We start from the raw sequence: 20505 nt of genomic DNA on the forward strand, positions 1-20505 counted from the left end.
AAGTTCTAGGGGACTGATGACCGCAGATGTTTAGTCCCATAGTGCTCAGAGCCATTTGAACCATTTGATTACATTTTCACGCAATTTGGGTGCATAGATCCAGAGAAATCAGTACCCAGAACAATCACCACTGGGCGTAATAACGGCCTTGATACTCCTGGGCATTGAGTCAAACAGAGCTAGGATGGCGTGTACAGGTACAGCTGCCCATGCAGCTTCAACACGATACCACAGTTCATCAAGAGTAGTGACAGGCGTATTGTGACGAGCCAGTTGCTCGGCCACCATTGACCAGACGTTTTCAGTTGGTGAGAGATCTGGAGAATGTGCTGGCCAGGGCAGCAGTCGAACATTTTCTGTATCCAGAAAGGCCCGTACAGGACCTGCAACATGCGGTCACGCATTATCCCGCTGAAATGTAGGGTTTCGCAGGTATCGAATGAAGGGTAGACCCATGGGTCGTAACACATCTGAAATGTAATGTCCACTGTTCAAAGTGCCGTCAATGCGAACAAGAGGTGACCGAGACGTGTAACCAATGACACCCCATACCATCACACCGGGTGATACGCCAGTAGGGCGATGACGAATACACGCTTCCAATGTGCGTCCACCGCGATGTCGCCAAACACGGATGCAATCATCATGATACTGTAAACAGAACCTGGATTCATCCGAAAAAATAACGTTTTGCCATTCGTGCACCCAGGTTCGTCGTTGAGTACACCATCGCAGGCGCTCCTGTCTGTGATGCAGCGTCGAGGGTAACCGCAGCCATGGTCTCCGAGCTGATAGTCCATGCTGCTGTAAACGTCGTCGAACTGTTCGTGCAGATGGCTGTTGTCTTGCAAACGTCACTATCTGTTGACTCAGGGATCGAGACGTGGCTGCACGATCCGTTACAGCCATGCGGATAAGATGCCTGTCATCTCGACTGCTAGTGATACGAGGCCATTGAGATCGAGCACGGCATTCCGTATTACCCTCCTGAACCCACCGATTCCATATTCTGCTAACAGTCATTGGATATCGACCAATGCGAGCAGCAGTGTTGCGATACGATAAACCGAAATCGCGATAGGCTACAATCTGACCCTTATCAAAGTCGTAAACGTGATGAAACGCATTTCTCCTCCTTACACGAGGCATCACAACAACGATTCACCAGGCAACGCCGTTCAACTGCTGTTTGTGAATGAGAAATCGGTTGGAAACTTTCCTGTCAGCAGGTTGTAGGCGTCGCCACCGGCACCAACCTTGTGTGAATGCTCTGAAAAGCTAATCATTTTATATCACAGCATCTTCTTCCTGTCGGTTAAATTTCGCGTCTGTAGCACGTCATCTTCGTGGTGTAGCAATTTTAATGGCCAATAATGCAGTATGCCTGCGTAATATTTTGCAGGGCCCCCGCGAGTGCACAGGAGCGCCGCAACACGACATGTCATGGAGTCGACTAAGGTCTGTAGTAGTGCTGGAGGGAATTGACACCATGAATCCTCCAGGGCTGTCGATAAATCAGTAAGAGTACGAGGGGGTGGAGATTTTTTCTGAACAGCACATTGCAAAGCATCGCAGATATGCTCAATAATGTTCATGTCTAGGGAGTTTGGTGGCCAGCGAAAGTGTTTCAATTCAGAAGAGTATTCCTGGAGCCACTCTGTAGAAATTCTGGACGTGTGGAGTGTAGCATTGTCCTGCTAGAATTGCCAAAGTCCGTCGGAATGCACAACGCACATGAATGGATGCAAGTGATGAGACAGCATGCTTACGTACGTGTCAATTGTCAGAGTCGTTTCTAGACTTATCAGGGGTCCCACATCACCCCAACTGAACAAGCCCCACACCATTACAAGGGCCACCACCAGCTTGAACAGTCCACTGCTGACATGCAGGGTCCATGGATTCATAAGGTTGTTACCATACCCGTACATGTCCGTCCACTTCGTACAATTTGAAACGAGACTCGTCCGACCAGGCAACATCTTCCATCCATCAACATTCCAATGTCGGTGTTGACGGGCCCACGCGAAGTGTAACACTCTGTGTCGTGCAGTCATTAAGGGTACACTAGTGGGCCTTTGGCTTCGAAAGCCCATATCGATGATGTTTTGTTGAATGGTTCGCACGCTGACACTGGTTGATGGGCCAGCATTGAAATCTGCAGCAATTTGGGGAGGGGTTGTACTTCTGTCACGTCGAACAATTCACTTCAGTCATCGATAGTTCCGCTCTCGCTGGATTTTTTTCCCGCCATAGGGACACCGGAGATTTGATGTTTTACCGGATTCCTGATATTCACGGTACACTCGTGAAATGGTCATACGGGAGAATTCCCACTTCATCGCTACCTCGGAGATGCTGTGTCCCATCGCTCATGCGCCGACTATAACACCACGTTCAAACTCACTTAAATCTTGATAACCTGCCACTGTAACAGCAGTAACCGATCTAACAACTGCGCCAGACACTTGTATTATACAGGCATTGCTTGCCACAGCGCCGTAGTCTGCCTGTTTTCATATCTCTGTATTCGAATACTCATGCTTATACCAGTTTCTTTAGCGCTTCAGTGTACCTCGTGTACGCGATACTACTGCCATCTGTATATGTGCATATTGTTGCCCTATGACGTTTGTCAAAAAAATGGTTCAAATGGCTCTGAGCACTATGGGACTTAACATCTATGGTCATCAGTCCCCTAGAACTTAGAACTACTTAAACCTAACTAACCTAAGGACAGCACACAACACCCAGCCATCACGAGGCAGAGAAAATCCCTGACCCCGCCGGGAATCGAACCCGGGAACCCGGGCGTGGGAAGCAAGAAAGCTACCGCACGACCACGAGATGCGGGATGACGTTTGTCAGCTCAGTGTAGATGAAGAGTGACAAGTGTCATAAGATCGAAGAAAATGTGCAGATTTGTGGTCCATACGCATCGAGGGATATGTATCTCACGCAAACACGAGAACGACCGGCGATGCGTGATGTCAGAAGACGAAGTTATCTTCTGTCTCTGGAAGAATGTAGCGTCATTATTGACATGAAAGCGGTTGTCATACACGTCCGTAGAATGGAGTCTTGGCCCAGTAAATGCTGAATAAGGTTGAAATACAATGCTACTGCCCATAGGTCTACCAGTTAGATCAGAGGTAATCCTACAACTGTCACTGATCCTGCCGCCGTTAAGAATCCATAATATATCTGACCTAACAGACATCAAGAAGGGATAAATAGGAGACCATCGTCAAATATCTGCTACAGCCATATACAGATACTGTATCTAGTGTTACAGCAACATACACAGATCATAGCCAGAGCCATATGTTTATTTTAGTTCAAGAAAATCACTATCACAGCGTGCAGACAGACACCCTGATACAGCGTCCGACGTATTGCAGCAGTGCGCAGAACTATTTTCAGACAAGCACCATTGGAGGAGGACACTCGGAGTTGTTTCCAGACTTTGAGTTTTCACTATCTAAAGCGTCAGACCACTCTTATTGCATAGTACACCAATTAATGTGGCGTTATTCTCTGCAACGTTAAATACCTTCTTATGCGGTGTTCTCAGTACGAGAGTTCACTGTACTGTTAATTTGTGAAAATCCACGAATTACTGTCATGAATGTTGTGCTGAAAAGTAATGTTTGAAATCAGTTATGTCAGAATTCAGCGTAAAAAATGGAATGTTCATCTCTCAACCACTGACAAAGATACTTTATTACCGGACAAAATACATGAGGACGACTGAAGGATAGTGAAAATACACTTCAACAATGAGAGTCCTAAGCAGAACACTCATTTTCAGCAGTCTACATTCAGAAACATGATGTATGACAGCCAACTCATCCCAAGTGTGATGTCCTTACGTGTACAGATTTTATAGAACTATCTGGTGAACCCTTGGAAAGCTCACCCATCAGGAAACGACAGAAGAAGTCTTTGGTACGAATTTCTTGCATTTACTCGCTAGGAATGTAACATTGAAACGGTACAGTAGTTTCCGCTCTATAAGCAGCAGGTTTCGCTGCTCGCTCGCATCGGGAAATAGAAACAGAGGCGGCTCCGCATCTTTATTACACGACGCGGTCGGCCGCGGGTGCAACACAACCCATGTGGACGGGTGGAAAGAAATGTGTGAGGCTTCATAATAAGTATTTATATGTGTCGTGTATTATGCATTTCTTGTACGTGAATGTGAATCTGCACGTGAACTTTCCTAATCCTCCTCACACCTTTCCGTAAAGCGTGGCCAAATATTTGTTGGGAAGTAGTTCTGTAGTATAGTAGCGCCAACCTTACTCCTGGCTAGGGAATCAGAGAGACAGCACAGGCAGGTAAAAGTCAAAGACTTTCCAGTGTCACAAGATTTGGGGTGGAGAGGTTCGACCACCCCCTCCACCGGGGCCCAGGAAGACCTCCGGGTGCCCGCCATATTCTAGAGGGTTACAGAAGACGGGTAATTGAGCAGACGTGCCCTCAGTGCGTCTGTCTCAATGTTCACGCATGGAAGAGAGGTATTTGAATAATTGTACTAATTCTTTTATTTCCAGCTTCGGATTGTGTAAGGTAATGAATGTGCTCGTTTAATTCCGGAAATTTGACCCCCTGTGTTAAAGTTTCTGGTCCCCAGTTTGTCCGTTATCCTCCTCACATAGTGAATGTCCTATGTGAAATATTGGGAGACTTTGCTGGTATACATTTGGCCAACGCAATTCCGTCTTGCCCGTAGAAAAGTGCGTGCAGATTCCTATATAATATACCCGAGCTATAAGTTGTAAAATTGTGATATCTGTAAACTGCAACAATTGTTGCAATGGCTGTAAAATCGAGTGACAATATTTAAAATAAATACGTAATCAATTGTCATCAATCTTTAACATACCTCAAAAATCACAAATAAGCCAAGTTAAAGGAATTCATTTAAAATAAAAAATATAGAATGCAGGGAACCACACATTAGCGTGTGAGCCCTCCAGCCCCTTGCCTAGTATCGTACAGAAAGGGCACGCTCTCTAGGTAGCGCTCACAAGCTCCCCTCCCCAGTTACCCGTTGCGCAATTTTGATTCAGGGCTTGACATCAACTTTTATCTGGCGTCCCTAGGCAAGGAGGTAAGACGGTAAACTTTCAACATTTCAACACAATACACTATGCTAAATATAGTATTATAGGACTTTCATCAAACTGAGACTTCAATGTAGTGCTAATTTTTGAAAATCCACTAATTAATGACACGAACATGTCATTCCATCACAGTAAACTGCTTAGACAAAGCATGCTCCTTTTTGTCAACACTTGTAGCTGAACTGCTTCCCCCAGTACCGTTTCATGCCTGCAAACGGGTTATTCACTAACCAGGAATGTAACATAGTAAACCACTTAGTAGGGTAATGATGTTTCTATGACAGTAGCCTACACATGCTGATGTGTATGGACATATAACACATTTCGTCAGCTTTTTTAGTTTGTAAACATTGCATACCTGGTGCGGCCTGCACGGTTGAGTTTTCTTTCCTGTCACCCATTGAGTTTTCCTGCCATTACAGTGAAACTAGGCTACATGTGCTAAGTTTGGAATGCAAGACGACCACTTGTACCAAGTATAAAATCCAAAATACTCGCTTATCCTACTAGATTCTTCACCTGTACGTGAGTAAATTTGGTACAATTTATGCTGTAAAATGGGGAAATTGTTGCAGTCTCACTGTAACCGGAGCATTTGGGAACAGTTTCACTGTTTTTGCTGTAACATGGCGATGTAGGGTGGCAAGTGTCATGTAGTCAGCATTGTGTGATTAAGTTACCGCTGTCACCAGAAGATGGCAGACGATTTGTACAGTCAGATAATGTTAATACCCTAGTTTGGAGACACTACAGTATTTGGCTGACTCTGATAGTAATTGAATGTGGACGGCTGAAAGCATGACAATCCTCGCTTCATACCTATACAAATGACTGTTTTTAGTGTCCATCATGCTACTTCACCAAAAACTGTATGGCAGCATAAGTCAGACACTGACAAATGTACTTTAACGTGTAAGTTAGATCATTATTAGTCCCCGCGTGCCTTGTAATGTTGTAGAACAAATCTTTAAGTATTTTGATAAATAATATCTCAAACCGTAACAGTATATGTATGATCACGAGACGAAAGGTCTAAGAGATAGATTTTCTGGTACAGTTTCTCGCAGTTTTTCCCAACATGAGACAATTGTCGAACATTTTGCTATCACATTCCTGCAGCGGTGGGAACAGTCTGCGATATATCTGACTGTCATGATGGTAGCATTTATGACGAGGTAGCGAACAGATATTTGAAATTCTAGGGACAGGATATAGCGCGAAGAATGGTAATAAACAACATGTAGAAGATATAAATTACAGAGAGAGATGCCTGGATTCGGGATTGAAAAGAGGTAAGACGAAGAGCTGCAGTCCTATCAACCTGTAGTTATTAAATCTGTACATCCAAAAAGAACCAAGAGCTGGTGAGGTATTCCATGCAGTTGTACAGACAGAAAAGCTATCTTAAAGTATGTCGATTACACTTTGTATAGTATGGTCACAGGATGTTTAAATGCTTCCTTGTCGATTTTACCCAGTATTTCTCTTGTATATCACATTACAATTATATGTAGGAGAAATGATGTTTATGCTTTGATGCTATCTCTCACGGAGATGAAGTTGGAAAATTTATCACGTAGATAGCTGTTAAGCGCACCACACATATTTTGAAGTTTTCCTCAGTTGGACTCATCTTCCTACCATGAAGCTGTCGGATGTTAAGCACTTTATGGCAGAACAAGCACACAAAGTGTGTGCCCAATGGGTGGCTCACAATCTTCAACCACCACATGAAGTTTGTCGAATGGGACTCTCTCTTGAACATCTGCAGCACTGTATCAAGGAAGGAAGTGAGTTACTATCATGAGTGGTCGCTGGAGACGTGGTGTCATCACTTCGAACCCGAATCAAAACGGTGAAGTCTCCAGTGTAAGCAAGCAGACACTGCCACCCAAAAATATCCAAGGCCGTCCCCATAAATGGATGAAATGTTATGCTCACCTCGTTCTTTAACCAAAAGTGACCCCTTCTTACCAACTTCTGCAGTGTTGTACCTCGATGAATGCGTCGCCTTGGCCACGCTCCGCAAAGCTATGAAATCAAAACGGGCAGTGCAACACACAGTAGGAGTCATTGTGCTATACAAAAATACAAGGCAGCATACATCAAACACAGTCAAGGACCTCTTTCAGATATTAAGATGCGAAGCCCTCAGTCGCCTTCCATAGAGTCTGGACCTGTCTCCCTGTGAGTATGCCGTTTTTGATTAGCTGAAGAAGGCTCTGTGAGGCAAACGATTCACCTCAGATGAGGACGTCAAGCGGTACGTTCGGAACAGGTTCCCAGCGCGGCCCCAGGTATTTTACGAGACGACCATTCACAGTAGTGAGTCGCCATGGGACAAGTGCCTCAATAGTGCTGTGCAATACTTATGAAATAAATGTACTCGCTTCTGTTTAGAGCTCCCTGCTATTTTTTTGCTTAATGGCTCTCTAAACTATTTCATTGAAGAAGTCGAAAGAAACATAAACGTGTTGTGATGTCCGAAATAAATATGGTGAGGGGCAAACGGCATCATATTCCTTATTTTTAGGGTGACGATACGTTACATAGAGGGTAATTTCAGCAGCGAGCGAGCAGCGTTGTTGCATGGCGGTAGCAGTCAATGTGAGCTGCACAGAACTCCTCAGTCGCTGCTTCAGTACAAGTTAGTTTTGCATTTTGCTGTCCCTGTGGATACATATAGAAAAAACGAATATCCTACTAGACTAATATGGGACCGATCTATGGAAGCGTTCCGCTTTAAAAAAAGTTTTGTTGTGAAACAAACCGACGCTTTCCGTCGCTAGAAACATATGATGAGCAGTTTTTGTTAGGAATGACTTCAGCTACACATCGCCAAAAAGAAATTGCAAATATCCATCGCTACGCCAGAGAAAATGCCAGAGAGGGATACCCGGTAAGAAAACCGTAAATTGTTTGAGTATGATCATGTTGGCTGCTTGTTCCTTTCAAGATTTCTGTGCAAACGTAAAAGTGCCTGAGTAGGTTGTGTGTGTTCCGCTGGACGAAATCTTTGAAACACAGTAACACATCATTTCAGCAACACAGTGTTATAAGAGGATCACTTACAGATGACGGAAATATCATGTGATTTGTATAATTCCCGGACAAAACACCTAGGAACTGGAGGACACGATTTTATTTAGCATGGAACGGATAAATACCCGAAAAGTCAAGTAAGCCAAATCAGTTAATTAATATCCTCACACTCGAATCTATAGTAACATTGTGTTTTATGGACTTCACAAAATTTTGGCTAACATAAGCTGTATAATAACATCAATCAACGTCCACGTTGGATATCACATTCGTATTCGAAATCGCAAGGGGCAGGATTTGGCTAGTACCAAAATAAATATTGAAGTAAGAGTTCAACATGTTCCAACAGCCTATGATGGACAGACAACTTGGTTTTAAAATTCAAATGAGGTCATATTTTACGACAGTGTCTGCGGTTATACGTTACTTTGATTACCATAAGAAATACTTTACTTTCTCTCGGCTCTACACTATCGTTTTTACACATCCTTCTACAGAAACGCTCTTCGTTCCTTTATTTGCTAGTAATGTTACACTAACATTTTCTTTGGTTTGTGTTTTGCGCCAGTTATGGTTTAGGAAGGTTTGGACTTCTTGTCAACGGTGGAAAAAATTTTGGCTTATGCGATGGCATTTTCTTTTATTAACGGTTTCCAATTAAACATTACATAATTTGCAATCATGTTTGTTAGGGCCTCTGCTCTGTAGGGTGTGACAAATAACACGTATGTCCAAAATTTGTGCATCTTAGAGAAGGAATATAGGAATTTGACTATAATGACAAAATGTTTTCTCCATGACTGTTCATATGTTTAAGCTGTAATAGAACGTCAGTGTTCCTTGGGAATGTAGAAAGTAAATCTATTGGAATTCAGTTAGTTGCAGACGGTAAAACAGACTGATAAGGGATGCTGAGGGTATTAGATTAGGAAATGAGACACTTAAAGTAGTAAAGGAGTTTTGCTATTTGGGGAGCAAAATAACTGATGATGGGCGAAGTAGAGAGGATATAAAATGTAGGCTGGCAATGGCAAGGAAAGCGTTTCTGAAGAAGAGAAATTTGTTAACATCGCGTATAGATTTAAGGGTCAGGAAGTTATTTCTGAAAGTATTTGCATGGAGTGTAGCCATGTATGGAAGTGAAACATGGACGGTAAATAGTTTGGACAAGAAGAGAATAGAAGCTTTTGAAATGTGGTGCTACAGAAGAATGCTGAAGATTAGATGGGTAGATCACATAACTAATGAGGAAGTATTGAATAGGATTGGGGAGAAGAGAAGTTTGTGGCACAACTTGACCAGAAGAAGGGATCGGTTGGTAGGACATGTTCTGAGGCATCAAGGGATCACCAATTTAGTATTGGAGGGCAGCGTGGAGGGTAAAACTCATAGGGGGAGACCAAGAGATGAATACACTAAGCAGATTCAGAAGGATGTCGGTTGCAGTAGGTACTGGGAGATAAAGAAGCTTGCACAGGATAGAGTAGCATGGAGAGCTGCATCAAACCAGTCTCAGGACTGAAGACCACAACAACAACAACAAGGGAGAACAATTTTGCTAACTGTATTAGACATAAAAGTACGTATAATCGACGGTGGTCTGTACAAACAAACGAACTTGACGGTCTCTGTAACCCCACAATTGTCTCCATGCTACTTTGTCCGGGTTGCCACACTATACACGTAGACAGGATCAGACGTCACAACATTTCGTGGTGAATCATTTCAAGGGTAGATAGTCAATACTGAAATCTCAGAGTTTTGTTTGGAAAGACTGGACACTCTGGGAAAAATTCTCAACAGTAAGTTTTTCACTGGTGTCTGACTTAGGTTTTAATGAATATGACACAATATGTATACTAACCTCTGGAAGTCTACAGCCATGTAGCGTGGTGTCGTCGAGTACCCGTCGATATCCACGTGTTGGTAAGACATGACACATTCTCATTGATTCCGCTAGTGCAGCTCTGGTGTAAACCAATCTACAAATAGTAAATGTTTTTGTCATTATTTCATTGATATGGATTCACAGACATCATTTTTACGCGAATTATATAAGCAAATATGACAATGGTTGAGGTCTCACTTGTTTATAAATCACAAAAAATCAACTGGCTCTAAGCGCTATGGGACTTAACATCTGAGGTTATCAGTCCCCTAGACTTAGAAATAATTAAATCTAACTAAGCTAAAGACATCACACACAACCATGCCCGAGGCAGAATTCGAACCTGCGACCGGAGCAGCAGCGCCGTTCGAGACTGAAGCACCTAGAACCTCTCGGCCACAACGGCCGGCCAACGATTGTGTGAACATTTTAGGTGATCAGGTGCTCCCCCTGATTCAAATGTTATTCCCCAACAACGATGCCATATTTCAGGACGATAATGCACGCATTCACATAGCCAGGACAGTGCAATCGTGGTATGAGGAGCACACAGACTGAACTGCAGCGTCTTCCCTGGCACCACAGTCCCCAAACTTGAACATTATCGAACCCTTGTTGGCGGTATTGGAGCGCAGACTCTGGAGCAGACTTCCGCCTGCCTCGTCACTACAGGCGTTAGAAGAGGTTCCGATCAAAGAGTGGCAAAACATTCCATTTGAGACTATACAATCCTTATATGCGAATATTACAAGGAGAATGGCAGCTGCATTAAGGGCAAATGGAAGTCCAACCCCTTTTTAATAAACCATTGCCAACTAAGAACAGGTGTTCACATTGTTTTGCCTAGCCACTGTATGTAAATAGTCAGAATCCGGCGCTGCGGTCGGCAACGCCTATATAAGACAACAGTTGTTAGACAGGTTACTGCTGCTACAATGGTAGGTTATTAACATTTAAGTGAGTTTGAACGTGGTGTTACAGCCGGCGCACGAGCGATGAGACACAGCATCTCCGAGGTAGCGATGAAGAGGGGATTTTTACCGTATAACCAATTCACGACTGTACCATGAATATCAGGAATCCGGTAAAACATCAGCGCCTCGACATCACTGCGGCCGGGAAAAGATCCTGCAACAACGGGACCAACAACGACTGAAGAGTAACGTTCAACGTGACAAAAGTGCAACCCCTCCTCAAATTCCTGCAGATTTCAATGCTGGACCATCAGCCAGTGTCAGCGTGCGAACCAGTCAACGAAACAACATCAATACGGGCTTTCGGAGCCGAACACCCACTCGTGTACCGTTGATAACTGCACGACGCAAAGTTTTACGCGTCGCCTGGACCTGTCAACACCAACTTGGACTGTTGATGACTGGAAACATGTTGTCTGGTAGGATGAGTCTCGTTTCAGATTGTACTGAGCGGATGGATGTGTACGGATATGGTTCAACCTCAGGAATCCATGGACCCTGCATGTTAGCAACGGACTGTTCAAGCTAGTGGAGGCTCTGTAATTTTGTGGGGCGTATGCAGTTGGAGTGATATGGGACCCCTGATACGTCTAGATACGATTCTGGCATGTGACACGTACGTAAGCCTGCTGTCTAATCACCTGCATCCATTCATGTTCATTGTGTATTCCGACTGACTTTTCCAGTTCCAGCAGGACAATGCGACACCCACAATTGCTACAGAGGGTCTCGAGGAACACTCTTCTGAGTTTAAACACTTCCACTGGCCGCCAAACTCCTCAGACATGAATCTTATTGAGCGTATCTGGAATGCCTTGCAATGTGCTTTTCAGAAGAGATCTCCACCCCGTACTCTTACGAATTTATGGACAGCCCTGCAGAAGTCATGATAGTAGTGACCAAAGTCCAATCACATTGGAGGGGTATCTCAAGGGAGGGCAGACTAACGTTTGATTCCTGTAGAGGGCCAACAGCCTGGATGATCGACTGATTCGGCCTTGTAACATTAGCCAACGTGGCCTTGCTATGATGGTGCTGCAAACGGCTTACAGCAAGGGAAAGCTACAGACGATGTATTTCACAGGAACATATATCACTACTGCATGGATTAATGATAACTGCATCCTATTGGGTAAAATATTCCGGGCTTTAAATAGTACCTCACTTGGGACCGTTCGAGAACTGTCAGAACACTATCATAAAAAAAAAAAAAAAACAAGGCCGAACAAGTAATCTGCAGCTATCAACGAGCGATTCAGAAACATCGATCATAGAGAAGTTTATCCGCGAGAGGCACCTTGTGTTATGTCTTTTTCATATCAGAAAGCCTTTCATAAATCCGCACCACCACCAGGTAATTGAAATACGTGCTTTTCAAGTGTGGAACAAGTGTATGATTACAGTAAGCATTTGCCAGCAAACAGAATTCAGTACGTCGTTATTAATGGATAGACATGGGCAGAAGTGAAATAGAGTCTGGCCAACCTGAACAACTTATGATAGGGTCGCTAGTATTTGTGAACCACAACCCCACCGACAAATTATCGGGAGTTGTTCAGGGATAATTACTGGATATTTTTGTATAAGGGACATGTAGTCTCCGGCGGTCCGTTACAGAGAACTGCATTTCGTTTGATTTCTTGCCCTCATTTATCTTTGTGTCTTCATTCCACTGAAAATCGGTGCATAACATTGCAAATTCCGCTGGTATGCACTGTGTGTCTTGTTTTAAAACCCTTGTTCCATTCACTCATGGCACTTGTTGCGACAATAGAAAAGTCCACTTTACTCTTCGACCTCAAGACTGAATTCAGTACTGCTCGGTTCTACATCTCTTTCCTTTTTTTTCGGCTGAGTTAATTGTTTATTACCAGTGATACGGTGCAGTACTGATAGGTTCACTGATGGAAATTCTGCATCTCGTATATGGGTTCACTGACTGCAGCGAAAGGCCGGCACAAAGACGCTATACTGAGACGTGGCAACCCCATTACACAACATTTCATCTGTTTGGAGATTTTTGCATTATTTGCGTTTTGTGTTGTCGTATTATCTACCTTTTTACTATTATTAAGGTTTTTCCCATAAAGATAGGTAATCTGGGTGACAAACTGAATAAGTCGTAACTATATCACTACTCTGTAAAGAACCACTGGAGACCAGGTGTCCCTTATTCCAAAACACTCAAAAAATATCCCATCAACAACCTCCGAAATTTTATCGGTGGCGTTCTGGCTCACCCAGTGTACTGTATAAATGGCTTTCCGGATAACAGCCGGCCGCGGTGGTCTTGCGGTTCTAGGCGCGCAGTCCGGAACCGTGCGACTGCTACGGTCGCAGGTTCGAATCCTGCCTCGGGCATGGATGTTTGTGATGTCCTGAGGTTAGTTAGGTTTAAGTAGTTCTAAGTTCTAGGGGACTAATGACCACAGCAGTTGAGTCCCATAGTGCTCAGAGCCATTTGAACCATTTTTTTCCGGATAACGTCTGTAGTTTTATTAGGCAATTCAAAGAGAATACAGTTATTAACAAGAAGACGATGTCAGAAAATTGTTACGAAATGCAGATACACGCCCAGATGATCACTGACCGGTGCAAAGACTGGCAGCTGACCCTAAACAAAAGTGATTGTTGCGTGATGCCTGTAATCAGACGAAAGGGCGTGACACTATTTAATTCAACTATTGTCAATCAGTCACTGATGTCAGTTACAGCCTTCAAATCCCTAGGAATAAATCTTCTGAATGGGTTGCTGCGTAGTGGCGTAATAAGTATTAATTTCATTTGGTGATTAGTCAGATGATTCTATAAGAGGAACGACAAGCGCATCAGGAGACGATGACATGAAAATTTTACAATTAGGAAGTTTTCCAGGAATCGTAAGTAACCATTGGCCTATTATCATTAAGTTTTATACTTATTTTTAAACAAAAATATCCTTAAATATTTTTATGTCAATTCTTTTAGGAGCATTTCACTTATGATCTTCGGAAGCAACAATGACCTATCAAAAATTTTCTAAATATGTATTACATTGATTTGTTTTTATGATATGTTTCACTTCGTCTAGGATCCTTATAGTCCTGCGGAAAGTACAGTGTGTCTAATCGAATATAACTCTATTCCTCGTCTTTAAGTGTCTGTGTCTCCGTAAACGTGCTGAAAAATGCACGCATGTTTAAGCCAACTTTTCATCTCCAAACTATCCGTTCAAGACCCTCCAGAAATGTCTATTATTCCTGAAAAAACACCTTGTTTTTTAAAGAGATACAACTCTTTACCAGATCTATCTTTCCCTTTATCAACTACGTTGGGTCTGGAATGATATAAGAAGCATTCTTCTGTCAAGGGGGGTGTTTTATCTGTTTTGCTTCTGCAATTATTAACGAACCAGTAATCACTACAATGATGTCAAACCATTGTGAGTTCCACATTCAGACAATGTGTGTTGAGAACGCTGGGGGAACGCAGCGGTGCTGCCAGGGGCAAGATTCCAGTGGGAGTGATTTTCTTTTTTTTCCATAACCTGTCATCATTGTCGATTGCCTATACGTGTCGCATAAATGGCTGTCATGAGTGATTGTACAGTATATTATTTGTGTCGCTGTCAATTTGAATGGAGAGGGAGAATGTGAAATCAGGCGCTGGTATACAGTCTACTCTCTCGAATAGTACTTTCTTAAGGCCTCCGTTTCACAGACAACGCCAACGACAGTGTCGTATGCCCAAGAAATGCAGAGATGTTTGAGATTTAATCGAGGACATTGGTTGAATGTCTAGTCATCAGGAATTTAAAATACCAACAATCACATATAGCCACCTCCGCGTAGGAGGCTGGTTCTATGAAGAAATAGGCGTACACGATGATCTACATTTGCACATATAGCAGCTCTATCCTAAACATGATAGGCTGCAGGCCTGCCCTTTACTGTAATGTGCACCTTAATTCTCTCTCAACTCGTTGTCCACAAACATCTTTGGGGTACCTTCATTTTTCCTTGTTTTTTTGTTCCGAAGCTATTCGTAGGTTAAGAGTTAAGAGGGGCGCTCAGTAAGTAGCGTAATCCATTTTTTTCTGAAAGGAAGTTGGTTTTATTCAGGATTCAAATACACCATATTATTCTCCTCTCTCTTGGCTACAAAATCCCGCTTTTGAACATAATCGCCTTTCGGTGCGATGGCCTTATTCCATGTTAGTGAGAAGCCCTGCACGTCCGCATGATGCCTTTCTACTGATCGACGTCGGAACAACCCTCTTGTTGCATTAATCCCCCCTCCCCCCGCCCACTGTCATCCTCATATAATGCTTCGCTCGAAGTGGGCCAAAAATATTAAAGTCGAGAGGTGCGAGATGGGGGCTATAGGGTGGATGAGAAAGAACAGTACAATGAACTTTTATGAGCTCCTCTCAGGTGCGCAGGTCTTGCGGTGTTACGGAGAAGGAGAAGTTCATCTGCATTTTTGTGGCGACGAACACGCTGAAATCGCTTCATCATTTCATTGTGATCCTTCTACCACCTCGAACGAGAGGGTCCGCACGTTCCAAAATTGTAGGAGTCACGGCTGCGTGCGGCTGACCGTCACGCGGGAGATGGTAGAGCTCTGCACGATCTTATTGCTATGATTGCAGACGCCTCGTCCACGATTCACAATTCTTTTGTTCACTGCCAGGTCTCCCCAGACACTCTGCAGGCACCTATGACTATCTGCGTACTCTGACCGCCCGGTTAGCCGCGCGGTCTAACACGCTGCTTCCGGAGCAGGACGGCGTGCCAGTCCCCGGCAGGAATCCGTCCAGCGGATTAGTGTCGAGGTCCGGTGTGCCCGCCAGTCTGTGGATGGTTTTTAAGGTGGTTTTCCATCTGCCTCGACGAATGCGGCTAGTCTCCCTTATTCCGCCTCAGTTACTCAGTTACATTATGTCAGCAATTACTGCGCCAACAATGTCTCCACGTACGCGTACACCATAGTTACTCTACCAGGCAAACATTTGGGGTTACACTCGTCTGGTGCGAGACGTTCTCGCGGGGGGGGGGGGGGGGGGGGCACTGGAAGCCGACCGCACAGTAACTCTGGGTTCGGTGTGGGGCGGCGGCGGGGTGAGTGGACTGCTGTAGCCTGTTGTGCGGTTGTGAACCACTGAGGGCTACGGCGTTGTTTCTAGGTCCCCGGTTCAAGACACACAATCTGCGTACTCTGGTTTCCCGCCAACAGAAGCCCAATGACAGCTCCCTGCTTAGAACACACTTCTGTTACAGATGCTATTTTGAAGGCTACGTTCAACCGAAATCGGTGGAGAACAGAAAATGGTTGCGTTATTTATTGAACACACCTCGCATTTTTCGTGTACATCAATCTTTTCATAATGCGTAATGATATATGCTGAAGAGTCAAAAAAACTGGCAACCCTGCCTAATATCGTGTAGGGCGCTTGCGAGCACACAGAAGTGCCACAACACGTCGTGGCATGGACTCGACTATTGCCTGAATTAATGCTGGAGGGAATTGACATCGTGAGTCCTGCAGGGCTGTTCATAACCTGTACGAGGGGGTGGAAATCTCTTCCGAAAAGCACGTTGCAAGGCAACCCAGATATGCTCAATAATGTGGAGTCTAGTGGTCAGGAGAGTGTTCCTGCAGCCACCCTGTCCCAATTCTGGATGTGTGGGATGTCGCATTGTCCTGCTGGAATTTCGCAAGTCCGTCGGAATGCACAATGGACGTGAACGGATGCAGGTGATCAGACAGCATGCTTACGCATGTGTCACCTGTCAGAATCGTAACTAGACATATCAGGCGTCCCATATCACACGAAGTGCACACGCCTCACAAAATTACAGAGCCTCGACCAGCTTGAACAGACTCTGATGACATGCAGGGCCTGTAGGTTCATGAGGCTGTCTCCATACACGTACACGTCCATCCGCTCGATACAATTTGAAACGAGACTCATACGACCAGGGGACATGTTTCCAGTCATCAACAGTCCAATGTCGGTGTTGACGGGCGCAGGTGAGGCGTGAAGCCGGCCGGAGTGGCCGTGAGGTTCTAGGCGCTACAGTCTGGAGCCGAGCGACCGCTACGGTCACAGGTTCGAATCCTGCCTCGGGCATGGATGTGTGTGATGTCCTTAGGTTAGTTAGGTTTAATTAGTTCTACGTTGTATGCGACTGATGACCTCAGAAGTTAAGTCGCATAGTGCTCAGAGTCATTTGAACCATTTTTGAGGCGTAAAGCTTTGTGTCGTCCAGCCATCAAGGGCTCCGAAAGCCCATATCGATGATGTTTCGTTGAATGGTTCTCATGCTGACGCTTGTTCATGGCGCAGCCTTGAAATCTGCAGCAATCTGAGCGAATCTCTTTATTCGTCGTTTGCCCCGTTCTTGCACGATGTTTTTCCTGCTGCAACGATGTCGGAGATTTGATGCTTTACCACATTCCTGACAATCACGGTACACTCCTGAAATCCCCAATTGATCGCTACCTCGGAGATGCTGTGTCCCATCACTCATGCGCCGAGTATAATACCATGTTCATACTAATTTAAATCTTTATATACTGGTTTTGTAGCAGCAGTAACCGATCTAACAACTGCGCCAGCCATTTGTTGTCTTATGTAGGCGTTGCCGACTGCAGCGCCGTATTCTAATTTTAATTTGAAAGAGCAGGACTATGCCAGTTTCTTTGGCGCTTCAATGTATTTCAAGTCTCTCTTTCTGTTGCCACGTATATTAACGGATTCTGGAAGCGTGGAATGCCGAACGTAACTAGCAATATTTCTTATGTGTATCTGGTAGCATGAACTTCAGCAAAAACACTTCTTTCACAGATCACGATATGGCGAGAGGTTTTTCATCGACAATAGCTGTCTGAACTGTCTTTACACGTCTTAATCCCCTACTAATTTCAGACCACTGTAAAGAATAACCTTGAATAATATTTGGAAGCTAAGCATGAAATGAGATGAAAGAAACAGGAACTGCAGTAAATGACCGTCAAGATTTCCGCACAAAGCAAACTTAATCTACATCTATAGCAAAGCAGTAGGCCTACTCCTTACTTCCAGTAGGCTTACGTTTGCGCTTGCGTTGTGAGCAGTGTGTAGTCTCTTGGTAACGTCTACAACATAACGCCTAAACGATGCCATATGGACATTATTTTGCAGAATACAACATTCGAACATTTCTGGAGACAGACGACATCTCAGCAGCACTGGAAGCGCCTCAGAGACTCAGGTCAGCAGTTTGGCAATGATCGTCTTCGGCCAGTACCAGATCGACCGGTAATGCGCACTTCAGAAGAGGCCTGGTATCTGGCCTTAAATGCACGATAAAAACCTGGAATGTAAGCAATAGAAATGCCTGCAAGGTTCACAGTTGTCTCATGAGCTGTAATTTCTCGACCAACTGATCATCACAAGCTCACAGCAGTTCGCCCGTGTGTTCATCCCGTGGTGCACTTCCCGCTCTCAGAAATAGACAGGCTCACTAATTTTAGGATCAGGAACATAAATGTCGTACGAGGCGAAGGCTATTGCCATTGTATAACTTATTACAGAAGTTGTGTGGAACTATGAAAAAAATAAGCAAAATATACAAACTGAGTAGTCGGTGTGTAAGATAGGTAACAGCAAGGATGCTGCGAGATCAGAAGCGGCGTAGTCCCGTAGTTAGCGTGAGTAGCTCCGGAACGCGAGAACCTTGGTTCACGTCTTCTCCCTAGTGAAAAGTTTAATTTTTCATTTTCAGACAATTATTTTGCGAAGCTGCACAGGTACACAGAGGAGTATTGTGTACGTGATTGTGTGTCAATTACCAAATTTCAGGCACTCACACATAATCAACTTCGCTCTCCAAAATTCCAGGACACGTTCAGATTTGCTTGAAGATATGTAGGATTTGAAGGTCTACACACGGAAAATTTTGAAAACGTTAAAAACATATGTTTTGACAGAGCACAGGCAAAACTGTGCGACTGTGAAACTGCTGCATGCATTTGTTGCAGTTTATGTGACAAACTCTTATGTTTTCATCACTTTTTTGGGAGTGATTATCACATCTACAAGAAAACCTAAATCGGGCAAGGTAGAAGAATCTTTTTACCCATTCGCCAAATGTACAAGTTAGGTGGTTCGAAAACATATTCCTGTCATGTGACACACATGCCGTCACCAGTGTCGTATAGAATGTATCAGAGGTGTTTTCCTGTGGAAGAATCGGTTGACCTATGACCTTGCGATCAAATGTTTTCGGTTCCCATTGGAGAGGCACGTCCTTTCGTCTACTAATCGCACGGTTTTGCGGTGCGGTCGCAAAACACAGACACTAAACCTATTACACTGAACAGAGGCGTCAAGGCGTCAATGAACGAACGGACAGATCATAACTTTGCGAAAATAAACTTTTCACTCGAGGGAAGACTTGAGCCAAGGACCTCTCGTTCCGCAGCTGCTCACGCTAACCACGGAACCACTGTGCTCCTGAGACATTATCATTGATGTAGCCTATCTTGCGCATGGATTACTCTATTTGTATATTTTGCTTATTTTTTTCGTAGTTCCACAGAACTTCTTCCTGTTTTCTCGATTGATCTGTGTTTAGTTTTTCAAGGCCTATCCACTGTGCCAACTTATAAGTAAATCTGAGGGGGGTGCCATGGGGAGGTTCCCTTGTCAGTGAAACTCTGTCACGGACCATTCAAGCCTGTGACGATATTTGCTGCCCCTCATTGAATAAAGTTCGAAAGTCATATTTCGTATAGATCCCCCAAATCTGAGCAATATTCTGGGATATGTCGCAAAAATGTTTTATAAGAGGCATGTCCGAAAGAAAGGACACCACACATTCATGTAACTGATACGCCTCAATGGGCTACGAGTACACAACCGTCAGTTCAGATGCACATTTACCAAGTGTAGAAGTATGAAACCGGAATTTCCCTACAGGTGGTGGTAGTCGTCACAGTAGGGCCCCGTGAGACCGTGTCTGCTGCGCCATCCTCTTCCTCTAACGGCTGACGACGAATATCAACACACAGTGCCTACGAACTACGATTTGCTAACAGCATTGGTTTTTAGTTATCATTCGAAGAAAACAGCTGCAGAATCGCATCGAATTCTTGTCGAAGCTTTCGGCGAACATGCTCTTGGGAAAACACAGTGTTTCGAGAGGTTCAGAAATTTCAAAAGTGGTGATTTTGACGTCAGAAACGACGAGTGCGGGAAACCACAGAAAAGATTCGAAGACAACAAATTGCAGGCCTTATTGGGTGAAGATTATACTCAAACACAACAGGACCTCGCGGAACAACTGAATGTGACGCAGAAAGCAGTTTCTCTTCGGTTGACTGCTACGGCAAAGGTGCAGAAAATGGGTAAATGGGTTCCGCACGAACTGAATGAAAGACAGTAAGCAAATCGAAAGACCACTTGCGAAATGCTGCTCGCCAGATACAAAAGAAAGTCGTTTCTCCA

The 20505-nt window shown here is 44.2% G+C and overlaps 1 protein-coding gene across 1 annotated transcript in view; it reads right to left on the minus strand.

The window, feature by feature from the left end:
* The window catches only part of LOC124795923 (methyl farnesoate epoxidase-like), a 160555-nt gene that overhangs the window by 20753 nt on the left and 119297 nt on the right, over positions 1-20505 (minus strand). Inside the window, exon 7 of the mRNA XM_047260003.1 lies at positions 10036-10153. Within this exon, the coding sequence (XP_047115959.1) occupies positions 10036-10153 (118 nt within the window). The remainder of the gene's footprint in view (positions 1-10035; positions 10154-20505) is intronic.

The sequence above is a fragment of the Schistocerca piceifrons genome, chromosome 4 (genome assembly GCF_021461385.2).
Source record: "Schistocerca piceifrons isolate TAMUIC-IGC-003096 chromosome 4, iqSchPice1.1, whole genome shotgun sequence".
Lineage (NCBI taxonomy): Eukaryota > Metazoa > Arthropoda > Insecta > Orthoptera > Acrididae > Schistocerca > Schistocerca piceifrons.